At 32.4% G+C, this 17,207-nt stretch overlaps 2 protein-coding genes across 4 annotated transcripts; both read left to right on the forward strand.

Moving 5' to 3' along the window:
- The first annotated feature begins 79 nt into the window (after positions 1-79).
- Positions 80-3,202, forward strand: LOC140058205 (uncharacterized). The gene is made up of 4 exons (XM_072103770.1): positions 80-217; positions 344-535; positions 1,579-1,824; positions 3,079-3,202. The coding sequence occupies exons 1-4, from the start codon at positions 80-82 to the stop codon at positions 3,139-3,141; spliced, it is 639 nt and encodes a 212-aa protein (XP_071959871.1). The 3' UTR covers positions 3,142-3,202.
- LOC140058660 (uncharacterized) lies at positions 3,199-15,692 on the forward strand. 3 transcript variants are annotated; one of them, XM_072104350.1, is made up of 12 exons: positions 3,199-3,273; positions 3,425-3,577; positions 3,664-3,963; positions 4,243-4,338; positions 4,434-4,638; positions 5,957-5,986; positions 9,479-9,592; positions 11,088-11,192; positions 11,670-11,717; positions 12,810-12,839; positions 13,033-13,089; positions 13,407-15,692. In XM_072104350.1, exons 1-12 carry the CDS (start codon positions 3,220-3,222, stop codon positions 13,442-13,444), a joined length of 1,230 nt encoding a protein of 409 aa, XP_071960451.1. In that variant the 5' UTR covers positions 3,199-3,219; the 3' UTR covers positions 13,445-15,692. The 3 variants fall into 3 exon arrangements, with proteins under 3 accessions (XP_071960451.1, XP_071960452.1, XP_071960455.1); XM_072104351.1 differs by lacking the exons at positions 11,088-11,192; positions 11,670-11,717; positions 12,810-12,839; positions 13,033-13,089; positions 13,407-15,692 and adding an exon at positions 10,641-11,018; XM_072104354.1 differs by lacking the exons at positions 11,088-11,192; positions 11,670-11,717; positions 12,810-12,839; positions 13,033-13,089; positions 13,407-15,692 and adding an exon at positions 10,353-10,619.
- Positions 15,693-17,207: the final 1,515 nt, after the last annotated feature.

Genomic DNA, 17,207 nt, shown 5'->3' on the forward strand with positions numbered 1-17,207 from the left:
GGTAAAAATACGCTGAGCGTTTTACACCGCAAACACGGGTTCATCCCGGAAGCGTCCCGGGTTGACTTGAGAATGGAGAATGCTCAAAATCATTAAATGCTACATTAATTGTCTGTGTTTTGTTCAGTTTTTCCTTACAAATACAGTGTCGTACTGCGTTGTGTTTAGTGCGTTGGATAAATTAGACGAACTAGCTAAAAGACGAGATCCAGCATTGGTAAGTTTAATAAGTTAGATTATGCTATTATATTAAAATGTAATATTAATAGTTTAATATAAGGTACGTAGGCTATATATAATACACTATAATATCCTTTTAAATCCATTTTACATTTAAAATTAGGGTCCATTAGGAATGACTAATTTGGACATAATTCTGTTCTGGGTAAGGTCAGTATATGAACATACTGTGGTACAACATGCTTCAGGAAACACCATTTCAATTGATGGCAAAGTGATAAAATCGCCTCCCATCAGTTTGGTTGCTACTCATATAGACAAATTGCAAGGGAGAACATCAGAAAAGCTGAGAGAGGTAATAGCCACAATAAAATAGACAGATAGATTTAGGAATATATATTGATTATTTCTGTCTATTCGATTATAACAGTGTTTTATTGAAGTAGCAGTTAATGTAAATACATAATTAATATACAGGTAATATAAAGAGCAATGGTCATAACGTTGAGTAATACAACATGCACAGATAAGAAGTTTGAGTGTAACATAATGGAATAAATATTATACTATAATATTTAAAAAAATTCCTGCGAGCTTTTTTTTCGGGAGAAAAACAAAGTGTATACATTATTTTGTGAGTCGTTAAAAATCATCAATACATACTGTTATGCGTTTGGGTAACGGTTTCACAAGACAATTTAAATATTAGGCACACATTTATCACATCAATAGAAATAATAATATCAGAAAAAAGAGTGTGATTAAGTACTGATCAGTGCCGAGATTAGTGCTTCAACAATCAACAAACGTGTATAATGATAACGATAAGAGCATTATATGTGTTTACAAATGAATGGTTTGTGTTGCAGGCTATGTACTAAATTGGACAGCCAACTATTTATCGACTTTATACTGTTATTAGACTTATAGCTTGAATAGTGTGTGTTCGCAAAAATCTTTCTTACAAAGTGTTTCAATTCAATTGTAGTATTGAACCAGTATATGCTTATTTAAAATGAATCACGATACCCCGTAACCGTATATACTGTATTATGTAAATATTTAACCAAACGGTTGCATTGAGTTTATTTCAGTATTGACACGAGCGTGGTTGTAGGCATAGTATGTATCGACATAGAACATCTCACGTAATATCAGTTATCTAGCTTTGTATCATCTGGACCGCTAGGCATGTAGGCCTACCGTACATACGATTTCTTATTTAAAAATAGTAATCCACTGAAACATTGAACATTGCATTTTGAATTGACAGACTTTAGCAGTAGGCATGGTTGGCAACATTAAACACACACTGCAATATATTACAGTTAAAAAGTATTAATTTGTTATAAACGTAAACTGTAACAATATTAATACATGTGCTGTTATTATTTGAAGGTTCAGAATATGTATAAGACCATTTTTGCTAAAATGGAAAGAATGGAATATGCCGAGCATGTAGATCGTGAAATGTACATGGTCAACAACACGGTGAAATCACACGAAGGTATTGAGAAACTTAAGAGAAACGTTGTTAGATACATGGATGTAATAGGGACGAAGGTCATTCCTCTAAAGTGGCTTGATTTTCAGGAAAGATTGCAAGGAATTGGAAAAACAAGACTTTGCATATCCTATAATGAGGTAAATCTTGATTGTACTTCCATTGTATAATAGCAATATCTATTTCATACCATTTCTATGTATATATGATGGCAATTATTGTGTGCACAACATATTTAAGGTATGCAAATCACGTGTTTGCTCAAGAATAGTGTGACTCGAAGACCGCCTCGCAATACGTACAGTTTGTTAGATGATAGTGTGTTATTTTGTAACTAACTAAAAACAAAAATATTGTAGAGATTTGCAATTCCCCTAAAAGACACTGTAGAAAAAACATTGTCATTTTTAGTATGATAGAATAACTATTTTTATGTTTTCTGATTTACAATTTATATAAAAACATAATTTTGAATATGTGATTAAGTATGATTTTTACTATAGTATAGGTTTTGAAAAATACACTCTTTAAATTGTATCACATTTGAAAAAAAATTGTTACCGCATTAATGATATTGTATCACATATCAAATTAATAGCATAATATGTGGATTTCTTTCTGCATGTAATGATTTTTAATTAAATTGTTTAGTTTGAAAAAAATACACTACGTATTAATTTTACTTAATAGATTTTCCGATAGTTTATGCCCAATTTCGTCGCATTACCTTTATTTACCAGGCGTTAATCACAAGGATTCATGTGTATTCATCGGCGAAACCTTCTTCATGGATCACTGATCTTAACTAAACATTAAAACTGCATAAGTTAAAATCTGCAGAGTCACCGATGTCCAATGAGCTTAAGCTCATTTCTCATGTCGATGCCGTAGTTTTCAATCTCTTTTGATATTGTTGTCTCAGATATAATATACAATATTGTGCTTTTTTTTAATAATTATATTTTCGGCAGACAATCCACAACTTCCCTGTGCAGAATATAATTTATCATTGTACTTCTTATTTCACAACTAACAGTACGTCTACATCGTAGTTATTTCTTCATTGTACTTCGAGCTGCACTATGACAGACAATAATTATATAAAGTAAAACATTTACGTCAGCCTAATAACCAAATAAACTATCAATTATTTAACGAAACAAAACATTTAAATACAAATACATCAAAACAACTTTATGCTTTAAACAATTGACGAGATTACACGTGTAAACTAAAAATGACATTATACACTTTAATAGCCTACTGTGACTTGTAATTGGAAGTGTAATTACCTCTATAATGACTACTATTTTAGTTTGTTATCACAATGTTGTTATTTAAGTATTAGTCAATATATATAAAATCGTTTTGATAAAATGTATAATTTTGATTAGGCTACTCGAATTTGCACTGAATGTGGAATTTCCGAAGAAGCGATCATCGTTGCCATAAGGTAGATGAATGACATTGGAAAGATTATGTATTCCGAAAAAGACGAGAAATTAAAAAACACAGTAATAACTAATCTTCACACGATGATACAGATGTTGACAACTGTGATCACAGTATTTCCACCAGATATTGAAGATGTAAGTAGACAAATCATAATAATTATCATAGTATTAGAATAAGAAAAAAATAGATAAAATATAAATTCTATTTTGCTGAAAACTGGAGTCTTCAATTGTGAAGAAATTTGTAGTAATTATTGTGTATACTTACTTACTTATTTGTAAATAGAAGAAAATGAAGACGCTATGGAAAAGACTTGAAGAAGAAGGTATTCTTGAGGAAAAGTTACTACGTTATTTGTGGACAACTCAAAACCGAGATCACTTCGAAATCTTCATTGAAGTGATGAGGGTGTTTTGGTTGCTCTATGAGAAGAAGAGTGTAAGTATTATGTGCATCAATTGATAATTATAAGATATTATTCTCTCTCATCAATATTGTGTAATCACCAATGTTTATAATAACAGGTACAAGAAGGTAACCGTGAATTCTTGGTTCCATGTCGGATGAAAGTTTTTACAAATACTAGTCTAGAAGTGACAAAAGATGACATGCATATGGTATCAATTTACCTGACTCCGACAGACTTTCTTCCTGAGGCTGTGTACCACACTTTAGTTGTTGTATTTCTTGAATTGATGAATGGTACAGATAGTGATGATTCAAAAGTGTTCCGGAATCGTAGTGATTTTGAATTTAAAGATCACAAAGTCAGTTTAGGTGCCGTACAAATTAATCGTGAAAATGAAAAACCACACGCAATTAAGGTAGGACAATTAATTGTTAGATATTTCTCACTATGTTTGTAGCATATAAATAAATATTAGATCAATTATTATATATAGTGCATGTATTACTTATAGTACATAATGGCATAACGCATCTTGTACTACGCACCTACACCTACCAACTTAACATATCTCTTATTAAGTAATGTTTACAACAATAACACAAATCAACCAACCAAATTAACTTTAATAAAGAGAAAGAAAGGCTTCATCAACAAACACTTACTTTTGATTTACTTTTGTTTTATTACTTAATAGCTGCAAATATATCGTAGGACAGAAAATAGTTTCGACACAGAAGTTGGTGGCGCCAAACCAAAAAAACGACAACTGAAACCGAGTGTTTGCATGGAGGTAATCATTAGTATGCATGATATTAACACTCCTGAATAAAATGTAATGTAAATGTAAATTAAATGTAATATCGTACACCACTTCCATGTGTTCAGGTACTAAGTTACTTGAGGGTCCAACTACAAACCGTATGCAACATATATGAACGTAGTGGTTACAATCTACGTGTGGTATGCGATGCTTGTAATCCAAAGGAACATCACTTAGTTTACCTTGAAAAGTGTTTGAAGAATGATGTAGTTCCATGTGGAGAAGATACGACTATGAATACAGCTCATATCAAGCGATATTTTTCTAAAGGTAAATTTGTTTTCTGTTTATGTTCCTTCGTCAATTTCATTACCTCATCTTAATTAAATCTCAATCTTTTTTATCATCTTTATTCGTCATTACCATTGATAAATACATCAACAACACACTACAAAATGAACTTAACTCGTTTGAAAAATTAGGAGTCTAATGACAGGCGCCTAGCAGAAGTGTTTCAGTTATGCTTCACATGTCATTGACGTTATCGGTTTATATTTTAATCTTTTAAAGAGCTGCTATATTATTTCATTGAGAGTTTAACAATAATACAGGTATCGCTCCCCTGTATTTCATTTAAAAAACTAAGATGTTTGTTCTTTTAGCAAAAGAGTATATAGCTCTTACAACTTTGTCACTCAGATACTGTGTCCGTGAGAGCTAATCTGTCACTAAACATTTGCAAGCTATTAGATAATTGAAATAATAGTACTATCAATATTTAAATTCAATATACAATACTGATATTACAATTAATTACTTTACAATAGTTATACACACATGATACAATAATATTGGTAAATTTTCTCATATAAAATATGTAAAATCTCTACGATTTCTACAAAACAAATGTTGCGTGGTAAAAATCCTCAGCCATCCAATCTGGCTCTTGAAAATAGTGTAGCTGCTCCTGTTGATTACTATATCGTCCAGTAGGCCTATTATGTCTAGAGACAATCAAAATAACCTGCATTTTACTTGTCTGCCACTACCTTTCCAGCACATAGGTTACTTTTTAAGTTCCCTGGGTCGTCGCAAATGTAAATACCATTTATGTTTCTGGCATGATACGGGGTAATATCATTTTACTACTATAAATCATGTTAATTGTATTCCTATACCTATTATTATTTTCTATTACAAATAATACTATACACTGTGTCTATAATTCTTGTGGGCACATCTAATATACTAGCAGTAGGGTAAATTAGCTTGGAAAGTTTCTATGTCCGTCACTTTACCAAAATACTTTATTACCAAGCTTTTAAGACGTTTTTAAATTGTTGATCTTTTCACCCCAATTATTTTGGGTTGTCAATGGAATTCTAAAACGTTTGATAAACCATCACTGCCTGAAGCCTTATTGGATTTCATTTTTAAAAAACGTGTTTTACATTTATCAATGTTTAGAATACATTCACATATTTCGTGTTCTTCTGATAAGACGCTGACATTAGTATTATTTAGTAGGTAACTTAAAATACCTACAATTGTAGTTTCAGATCATTATATAATCATTATAATGTAACACAAAGAATCTAGAATTTATATTTTTAATGGAAATGGTTATTGTATTGTTTATTTACAACAGGTGTTGTTGGGGCATCCAGTTCAACTACAGGTATGTTGTATATATTATTGTATTGGTTTAGATTAAGTGAATATTAATTAAAATGTACTGTTACGGGCTCGCTCGTTAGGCTGAAACCAACAATAAGAACATAACAAAACACGTTGTAGTTGTCGTCCATCTTTATTCATCTCCTCTCTTTTACTCTAGAGGGCTCACTTCCGTGTGACAAACCATCACACACCCCCACTTAAAGAACGTTTGATATGATTAAACTTATAACTGTTTACTATAACATCTTAAATCTTTTCTTATACAGTAGTTATTTTAACAGGTCGTTGATATGAATTTACTTCAACTGCTTCTTTAAAATTTCACAAGTTATAATTACTTTAAATCCGTGTATGCCATTAATGCATCACTCTATCACAACTAACATATTATAATGAAATAAACACTTTTAAAATCAACAAAACTTTTAAAATCATTTCATGCATGTTTTATCTAAACTCTTGACAAAGCGTCAGCTACAACATTGTCTTTTCCTCTGATATGATGAATTTCCAGATTCATTTCTTGAACTGCTAAGCTCCATCTCAACAGGCGTTGATTCTTGTCCTTCATTCTTGCCAAGAACGTTAATGGGTTGTGGTCAGTCCAAACTATAATTGGAAACGGAGTAGATCCAAAATACACTTCAAAGTGCTTTAACGCTGACATCAAAGCTAATGTCTCCTTCTCAACAGTAGAATAACGTTTCTCATGCTGGTTGAATTTTCTGGAGTAGAAACACACAGGCTTGTCAACACCATTCGCGTCTGTTTGCGCCAACACAGCACCAGAACCAACATCACTGGCATCAATCATTAACGAGAACTGTTTATCAAATTGTGGAGCCATCAACACCGGTTCGTTTGATAACATTGCTTTAACTTTAATGAACGCATTATTGCATTCCTCCAACCACACACAACTTGCATTTTTTTCAGCAGATTCGTTAATGGAGCTACAAGCGTTGAGAAACTTCTGCAAAAACGTCGATAAAATCCAGCCATTCCCAGGAACCGCATTAACTCCTGCTTACTCTTTGGAACTGGGAAATCACAGACTGCCTTAATCTTAGCACTTAATGGTTTCACTTTTCCGCAACCAACTTTATGACCTAAGAACGCAATTTCTGCACAGGAAAACTCGCTTTTCACCAAATTTACTGTCAACTTTGCAGCTGTCAACCTGTCAAACAATGCCTTAATTCTCTGCACATGGACATCCCATGTATCACTATAAACAACCAAATCGTCCATATAAGCTTCACAACCCTCCAACCCTGAAATTATACCATTAACCAATCTCTGGAACGTGGCTGGTGCGTTTTTTAAACCGAAAGGCATGACTTTATACTGATAAAGACCCATAGGAGTTACAAAAGCTGACATTTCTTTCGCACGCTCTGTTAAAGGAATTTGAAAGTAACCCTTTAGAAGATCAAATTTACTGACAAACTTAGCACTACCCACACGATCAATACAGTCGTCTATCCTCGGTATGGGATATGAATCTGTAGTAGATTTAGCATTAACCTTCCGATAATCAGTACAAAAACGATACGATTTATCTGGCTTCGGAACTAATATACATGGAGAACTCCAAGCACTGCAACTAGGCTCGATGATATCATTCTTAATCATGTAATCAATCTCATTTTGTAATATCTTCATCTTGAACGGATTTGCTCTATATGGATTTTGTTTTATTGGTGAACAATCAGCTGTCTTAACGTCATGCTCCATTAAGTTCGTTCGCCTGGAACATCCGAAAACAACTGCAGATTTCCAAATATCAAACTAACAATTTCAACCTTACGATCACAAGATAAATGACCAACTTTCTCTTCAATGTTTGCAAGAACATCTGAATTACTGAACTTAACACATGTATCAGGATCACCAAACTCTTCAGAATTCTCTTCAACAACACACGCAACTGGTGTTGACGTACAGGTATCACTATTATTTCTCGCTATGTATGGTTTCAACATGTTTATATGACGCAATCGCTTCTTCTTACGCCAATCTGGAGTATCTAACACATAGTCAACTTCTCCTACTCTTTCTAATACTTTTTAAAGACCAGCAAATCTTGCAGATAATGGTTGACTGGGAAGAGGCAATATAACTAACACTTCATCACCTGAATTAAAGCTTCTCTTTTCTGATTTCCAATCAAACAATCTCTTCATTTTACCCTGAGCCTTCACAAGATTATTTCTAGCCATCTCACGAGCACGATTTAATCGATCACGAAATTCAGACACATAATCTAGTATCGATACAGACTTTTCTGCATTCCCTAACAGCCTTTCTTTGACTATTTTAAGAGGGCCTCGGACCGAATGACCATACACCAACTCAAATGGGCTAAACCCTAAGGACTCTTGCACTGTTTCACAAACAGCAAATAACAATAAGGGAACTCCCTCATCAAATTCCTTTTCACATTGAAAACAATAGGTTTTAATCATATTCTTAAGTGTTTGATGAAATCTCTCAAGTGCCCCTTGAGACTGTGGATGGTAAGCACTTGAACTTATATGGGCAACACCTAACTGCTCTAAGACTTGTTTAAAAATCTTTGACATGAGGTTTGATCCTTGATCGGACTTAACAGCTTTAGGCAATCCTACCCATGTAAAGAATTTCACCAATGCTTTAACAACATTCTTAGCTGTAATACGCCTAAGAGGAATCGCTTCTGGAAACCTACTTGATGCACATATTATTGTTAATAGATACTCATTTCCATTTTTAGTACGTGGTAATGGTCCCACACAATCAACAATAACTCTTGAAAATGGTTCACCAAATGCAGGAATAGGCTTAAGTGGGGCTACTGGAACCTTTTGATTAGGCTTCCCCACTACCTGACACGCATGACAGGATTTACAATAGTTAGACACATCTTTTCTAAGACCTGGCCAAAAGAAATGCCTGAGAATTTTGTCTACCGTTTTATTGACACCTAAATGACCTGAAAGAGGATCATCATGCGCAATACCAATAATATCATGACGGTATCCACTAGGAATAACTTACTGGTGAATCTCATTCCAAACATCACTACTTGGAATATCTGGTGGCCTCCACTTACGCATAAGTATGCCATCCTTTATATAATAACAAACAGGAACAATAGACATTTCCTCTACAGAAAGAGCTTGCTGACCAAATGACACCAAATCAGGATCTTTACTCTGCTCTTCCACTAACCTAGACCGATTGAGAACTGTCGGACCGAAATCACACACTTTTGGGTGCTGTTGTTCAGCCTGGGCAGTGTGTGACTCGGGACCTGAGCAGACAGCCTCTTGGGAAACGCGATCCGTAATGTCTCCGTAAAATTGTATAGATATTGTATTATTGTTTCGTTTTATATTATTGTATTGATAATATTTAAGTGTGTATCAAGTTGTTTTGTTATGTAATGCAATTGTTTTTATACTTTATGCATTCAATAATCCACTAACATTAAACAACCTTTTTAAAGAATCGGAGCCAGAAGCAGACCAGGCGAAGCTAAACTTGGTACCTAGGGAAAATGAAGAACATGAGCCAGTGCTAGAGGTAGTACAAGTGCGTGTGTCATCACCAGGACATCAAGGTAACTATAATAGTAATTGTTATGACTAGCAGAAATTATACATACACTTTTGAAAGCACACCTTATTGGTGTAATATAGGCATAATGTGTGAGGATTCTAATCGCTTGCAGTTGATTGAAATATCACAGTTGTCTATTCAGTAATACGATATGGCTGTAGATGTGCTTCTGAGGAAGTGTCGTGTCTGAGCTCTTCTGAAACTTGGGCCATATCGGCTTCTGTTTATTAGCATTACATAATCTCTGCGCTTAACTATTGGTTCTAAGTTTATCCAGGTACATTTGGAGGGAGTGATCGATGGTATCTGGGGGTTACAATGACGAATTTGCCCTTTAAAATGCCTAAAAAGAGACGATCTCTATTAGTTTTACAATAGCAAAGTTCATAGGTCAGATAAACTTGTTTCTTTCGGTAACTAATTAAGCCTACAATGATCATTAAAATATCTGGTCAATTTCTTCACTGGACGAGAAAACATAATTTCTATGTTTTTTCTTAAAACAAATGACAATAAATGATACTTTACTTGACACTGCCAGCAGGCAACGAGGGGAGATTTTAAAACTTAAAATGATATACTGTTTACAACTTTACAATCTCAATCTATTGGCACTGGCTAAGAGATGGAAGAAAGCCCATACAGACAAACCAAACAAAGAAGAAGAAGATGAAGACGACCAGTGAATTATCAAACATATCATAATGTTCACAAATGCGAATTAATATACACCAAAATAAAATACTTTGTTTATGAATCAGAGTCAGAAGCTAACGAGGCGAATCAGCTAGTGCCAGTTACAGAGACAAAGGCAGAATCAGAGCCAGGCTCAGTACCTCGGACATACATTAATGTAGCCATTTTGTTTTATTTGGAGTACTATGTACCATTCTAATGATGAAAGCAGAAATATTTGTAAATGGATGTTTATGATTTTTTTATGGCAGTAAGACAAACTATATTTCTTTTGATAACTGAGATAACAATTCAAATTGAATTTCTGATAATAAGAAGGTACACTTATTACATCTAAGACTTTGTTTTTGCAGAAAACCAAAAAGTAAATAAAATGACAGACTTGAATGAGCATTTCAACGACTTAAAAGCTAATCTTAGTAAACATTATGCTGGTGATCACTATCGTTTGGTAAAACTATGCTTATACGATCACTTGCCCCTGGGAGACTTTGAAGGGCGTGGCTTAACAGCACACAATTTGTTTAATAAACTCCAGGCAAAAGGTTATATCGAACCTTCTAATGTCAAGTTACTCATGGAGATCGCAAAACTGACATAGTTTAAGGTTGCTGAAATTCTTGTACTCGAGTATGTTAAGGATAACAATATTAAACAAACTCAAATTAATATAAAACCAATGTCGCCATATCGAAAACGGTTGTTTGATGCTTTACAACAAGTTGAAGGAGACAGTTTATCAAATGTTATTGCTTACTACAACCTTGAACATTTTGGATTAACAAATATCTTGGATGTAGTTTTCAAATTAGAGAGTAACGAAGAATTGAAAGATGAACCAGGCACAATAGAGAAATTTGCAAGTCTTCTTAACGAACGTGCTAAGAAGCTACTACTTGATACAGGTAATATAATTAATATATTCGTTCACTTACAAGTACCGATAATTTTCAATAATTTGGATAAACATTATGCTAGAATGTGTATTCTAGTACAATTTCAACAAGTCTTATTTTCACCAGCGAAGCTCGTTTGATAAGGCGCTGACATTAGTATTATTTAGTCAAGTTAGGATACCTAAAATTGTGATTTCAGATCATTATGATAATTATAATGTAACACAAAGAATCTGGAATTTATATTTTGTTTGGAAATATTGGGCATCCAGTTCAAATCAAAGTATATCATATTTATTATGGTTTTGGTTATGGATTAAGTGAATATTAATTAAAAGTTACAACTTTCTTAGCCTAATTATTCACTGTCACACAGAACAAGAACAATTGTGATACGTATGTTGTTTACAACATTGCGTACAAATAATGAACACGTTTAGACAACTAAAATAACTAAAAGTAACATCACAATTTGATCACTTTTAGGAAATTGCGACGAAAACGAAGGCGCACCACTGAGTCGTCCAAGTGAAGGTAAATAACCAGTAAATAAAGATAATAATGATATTATGTATTGTCATGATGTGTTTAAATATATTTTGTTATTTTGACACAGTCTATTTTAAGTCAATACTAACTAAATACATAATCTATGAATATTCTTCTCTCTTTTAAGAAACTATTCAATAATGTTTGATAACAAAAAAGTTGTCTTAAATTAAAACATTTAAGGATTTGGGTTCTTAGTTAGAAAATAGGTAAAAAGTTAACTTCACACTGTGACCAGACGACGGAGGGTTTTAAAACCTAAAATGACATACTTTTTTAAAACTTTACAATGTCAACAATGTATCGTAATGTGCATGTGCCATCTCCAGGACATCAATGTAACTATAATAGTATTATTTATGACTAATAATAATAGTAACATGTATCACTAGCGGAAGATTTAAATATTCTTTTGCAAACATACCTTTATAGTTTTTAATCCAATATGTTATTTATTTCTATCTCTTTCTTTTTTGTTGCATTTTGTTAACAATCGCATTTTTTTTCACTTTAGTGTTTTACATTTTTAATTAAAATGTGTTTGTTTAAATTTATAAAACAACATAATCTTTTATTTTCCACAATTCAATAACTAAGATAACAATACTTCCCAAAGCATATTCTAATTGGCTTTGTCTGCTAGTAATTACAACAGACCTACAATCTAGATGTTTTTGATGACCATATGTTTTATAATATCATTTTATAAGTGTGTTTTTTTTACGTTTGAGTTAATTTTACTATTGGGGCTCTATACGTTTTAAAGATTATTTCGTTCTAAAAAAGCGATAATTTATAGCGTTTTTTTGTGTTAATTTTTACGTTTTGCGCGCGTTTATTTTACAAGTTGCGTTGCGGCACTACATAATACTCTCACCTTATAAATATAAATATTGTTTTATTAATGGGTCTCTACATGTTTTAATGCTTATTTTGTAAGAAAAATGTTTTACGAATTGAGTTATTATGTTAGTGTGTTTTTTTCATATTTTTACTTTTGGATTGATTTTACGATTTATAAATATGTATAGTTTTTGTGATATTGATTTTTGACAATGTTAATTGTATTTGTTGCAGGTGTTGTTGGAGCATCAAGTTCATATCCAGGTATGTTATATTTGTGTTGGTAATGTTTTAGATTAAGTGGTTATTAATTAAAATGCACAAGTAACCTCACTGTCGCCCATGGATAGAACAGAGAACTGGAAATGGGAGTGTTTTTTACGAATAACAATTTATAAAATTCTGTGCCATGTTTAATAAATTCATATAAAGTAACATCTCATCGTGATACTTGTAGGCAATAGTGACGAAAATGAAGGCGCATCATCGAGTCACCGATTTCATCCAAGTGAAGGTAACTTACTAGTAGACCAAGACTATAATGCAATAACTATGGTCATGATAATGAATAACACGATTACAAATAATTGTTAATAATCATGACACTGTTACCCATAAAGTAAGAGTCCTATACACTTATGCAAAATAATATAATGTTCACTATAAAGTGTACATTATGAGTGTACATTATGATATACAAATTGGTGTTTCATTACTTAATTATATAAGCATAATCTTAAAGCAAGTGACAACAGTGATTATATTCATGTTAACCATTCTACTGTATTGATTACATAATATTGTAAACATTGTTTTTATTTAACCATGTAGATCTTTCGGACGATGAGTTTAAACAGTTAATTACATAGTTTGCACAATGGTATGATGAACGTGAATTCCTTAACAGACTAAAAGTCCTGTTCAAAGAAATGCTAGGCGATTTTGAAGCGGTGATTAGAGTTACCAGTACAATGGAACTGTTAGCACTGTTAACTGATTCTGGGTTGTTAAGTCGACACAATCTGGCTGTACTGTATGACACAATACAGATAACTAAACAAAATGGCTTTGAGGACATGGTTAAAAATAAGCTTCCTTTTTTCAAGGGTTGAGACCCAAACTACATTGTCATTTTCACCACCATAAATCTGTTTAATCTTGGAAAAAGTCTCAGTGACTCAGATGTGAAAATTTTTGATGGACGATACAACTTCCCTAACCTAAAGAGGTATGCAGATAATTGGAGTTTGATTTTGGATTTTGAAAAGCGAGGGATCTTGAGTGAAGACAACATTGAATTGTTAAAAAATAAATTGGAAAGTTAAACTAAATGTAGACTTTGTGGTGCTATATTTCAACCATGTGTGCAATTGATATTATTATGTATGCACTAGGCCTATACAAATTTACTTATGGGAACATTTCAGTAAATCTCGCGTACCGTAACTGTTATTATTGCGAGATCTGTTGCTGCAGTTGATAAACAAATGTCCCGTAACCGTTTTAGCCTAAATACTTCAGGTTTTTATGGATTTTTCGTCACTATCGATACGATTCTGCGAACTGTTTGATAATAATACTGTAATAATAATAATAACTAAGACCCTTTCTCACAGAGCTGTGTGTCAGGAATATTGCGGGAATATACCATTACCATGCCGGTATTGTTTTCTGTGAGAACGGGTCGTCTTGGCATCATCCCGGCACCATGCCGGCATCGACATGACCTGCTTTAGACCTAGTAATATTACTAGGATTATTCCGTAATGCCGTTATATTGCGGGGTTATATTTAATTCCCCGTCGAGGCTTTGACATCTGGCGCGGTATAGTGTATCACTTTGGCGCCGATTCAATTCAATTAACAATAATAATGTCAAACTGGAGGGATAATGAGATAAGAGAGCTGCTTGAAATAAGAAGACAAGAAGAAATTTGTAGCATAATCTGGCCATATAGCTCTTGAGTCTTGTTGGTGCCAGACCCTTCGTCGCCTTGTAAATTGTACAGCCTTCTAATTTGTTTTACAGATTGCCGATGACGGATAATTAATTGCTGTACCTGTATAATGTATGCTCAATATACTGTACTTAGCATGTATTGCATAAATATGCTATAAAAGAAGATAATAATCGGTAACTTAAAGTTCGCCGCCATATATATCGCTAGACAAAAATAAAAACATTAAAGGACGCCCTCAATATATATTTTGTACGAGACTTTTTATTGGCCGAATATGCCTTTCAATGATGTGGGTATCAGTGGCTGGATTTCAATAGAGATACAAATAGAATGAACCAAATGCTAAATTAAAACAGTTTTGTACCCTTCAAAAGAAACTGGTGGTCTTAAAATGCTGCACTAAAAACATTATTTTTGTCAAGCTTTGAAGACATATTGGATAAAAATATTCCTTAACGACCAACCCATTCCAATATTTTGTTATCAGACATTTTAGCAAAACTTGATATTGATCGATTATATATTTTCAATTGTAACTTTTCACCAGGTTCACTAGTAATAGATAAATCCAGTGGATTTTATAAATATGTTTTAAGATCATGGAGTCAGTACAACCATGCAATTTCAGGTTAATTAAATGAATTCTACTCACAGAGTATTTGGTACAATTCCCACATTAATACCTCATTTTTCAAAGAAGGTTTGAAATTCATGTTTGATGATAATAGAAAAATATATTCGCTAAAGAAACTACAAAAAAGCAAAGGATTTAAAATACATTTTTATGAATTATTTTAGGATAGTTACGTCTATTCCTAAAAAATGGAAACAGATAGAACAGCAAAATACATATGGTAACACTCGTGAAAACAATAAATAAAAAAATTGCGAATTTCGAATCGAATGTATGTATACAAAAATAGGAAGAAAACTGACATATTAAAGTTTAATTGGAACCTTTATTAATGAGATTGCATATAGTTGTACTATAAATTGTAATTTAAAGGATTTCCAGTTCAAATTTCTTCATAAAAGCGTATCAAAACAATTTCCTCTGTAAAATATACTTATTAGATTCACCTACATGTCGATTTTGCAACAAAAAAATTCAAACTTTGACATATTTATTTTTTGATTTCAACAAAGTTAAATTGTTCGGGGAGTCCTTTAAAGGTTTTAATTGTAAACAATGTTAATATTATATATTTTGGTATCGGAAAATGTCATAGATTCGATACATTAAATACACTGATTTTGAAAGCTAAAATATTTATATTCAACTGTAACATTTTCAGAAGACCCACTGTACTTTAACCAATTAAAAGTCATTGTTAAAATAAATATTGAAATAGAAAAATAAATTGCTTTTGAACATGATAATATGCATGCATATAACCTAAAATGGAAACATTTAGGAGTATAGTCTGCCAATTAACTACTCATGATTTGTATAAATTGTTGCTTGATTGTTTTTCTTTGTTTTCTTGTTGAGAACCATTTTTGTTTGTTTTTGTTGCTAGAGCAGATGGCGTGTTGTGTTTTGCCAATAAAAAAAACCAAAACAATATGTTTTGAGTTTTCGTTCAATCTCATCTATCCTTCCCTCTCTATTTTTATTTGAACCAATTTATTTATAAACCCTACTTATGTTGAATGGTTCATCAAACCTATACCTATCCAACATGCTTTTGTTTGTTTTTTATTTAAGTTCATACATGATATAAAAGACAAACTTGTCTTATACCTTTGTTCATAACAACCATTATTAACATTAATACATTCTACCTAATTGTATAATTTTGTGATCCATTTCCAGAAATAATGTCCAACAACAAATTTGTTTAAACTGAAAACATGAATTCACGGCTAATTAAATCACATGATTTGTTAACGGTTAAAATAAAGGCACATCATATCTCCTTCAATATCCTTTAGCTTGTTTATTATAGAAAGTCCTTAATTAAACTGTAGTTTTCAACTGCACAACGACATTTGATGTACACTTTCTGGTCATAATTTACATGTGACTTGCTTATAATCTTTATTTAAATTAAAAATGGGATATCGGACTTCAGTTTACATACTTTAAAAAGAAATTAGATTACTACGCTTTTGTGTGTATCTTAATTCTTCTATTTTTCAACATTAAATTAATGCATTACATATTTGTGATATCAGTCCAAAAGATAGTTCATAGTTCTTTTTGACATTTGTTGCCATCAAAAATGTTCTGCTCGGACATTTCTACTTTGGCGAGCCAAAGCAAACCCAAATTTGGCCGCCATTTTGAAGTTATGAAAATATCTCTCTCTTTCCAAGTTTAAGTTGGCTTTTAGAAAATGTAAAACTGATCAGTTAACAGATTAAGGCTGATGATATGGCTAGCGCCCTGAAGGGCAAACATTTAGAGAATATCCTGCAAAATGTAATTAATTTGATACACATAACTCGATCCTGTTTCTTAATATCATTATCATAATTCATAGAGTTAAAAATCACATGACCCAAGTATTTTATACAGTCAACAAATGCAATGTTAGTATGGTTTAGTTTAACACTAGGTATACCTTGTAACTTACGTACACGGGCACATAATAACATACACTTGGATGTTATAGTATAGTACACAATATCTTGATTCGTAGCAAAAAGTTGGTTGCTATAGTTCCAA

Source organism: Antedon mediterranea, chromosome 9 (assembly GCF_964355755.1).
Source record: "Antedon mediterranea chromosome 9, ecAntMedi1.1, whole genome shotgun sequence".
NCBI classification, from domain to species: Eukaryota; Metazoa; Echinodermata; class Crinoidea; order Comatulida; family Antedonidae; genus Antedon; species Antedon mediterranea.

What these genes read in the sequence shown, in the direction of transcription:
- LOC140058205 (XM_072103770.1), top strand. Translation starts at nt 80, where the DNA reads ATGCTCAAAATCATTAAATGCTACATTAATTGTCTGTGTTTTGTTCAG. An exon ending in CATCAGAAAAGCTGAGAGAG is followed by an intron (nt 536 to 1,578) that starts GTAATAGCCACA and finishes TATTATTTGAAG; the next exon opens with GTTCAGAATATGTATAAGAC. An exon ending in TTTGCATATCCTATAATGAG is followed by an intron (nt 1,825 to 3,078) that starts GTAAATCTTGAT and finishes AATTTTGATTAG; the next exon opens with GCTACTCGAATTTGCACTGA.
- LOC140058660 (XM_072104350.1), top strand. Translation starts at nt 3,220, where the DNA reads ATGATACAGATGTTGACAACTGTGATCACAGTATTTCCACCAGATATT. An exon ending in AAAAACCACACGCAATTAAG is followed by an intron (nt 3,964 to 4,242) that starts GTAGGACAATTA and finishes ATTACTTAATAG; the next exon opens with CTGCAAATATATCGTAGGAC. An exon ending in CCGATTTCATCCAAGTGAAG is followed by an intron (nt 13,090 to 13,406) that starts GTAACTTACTAG and finishes TTAACCATGTAG; the next exon opens with ATCTTTCGGACGATGAGTTT.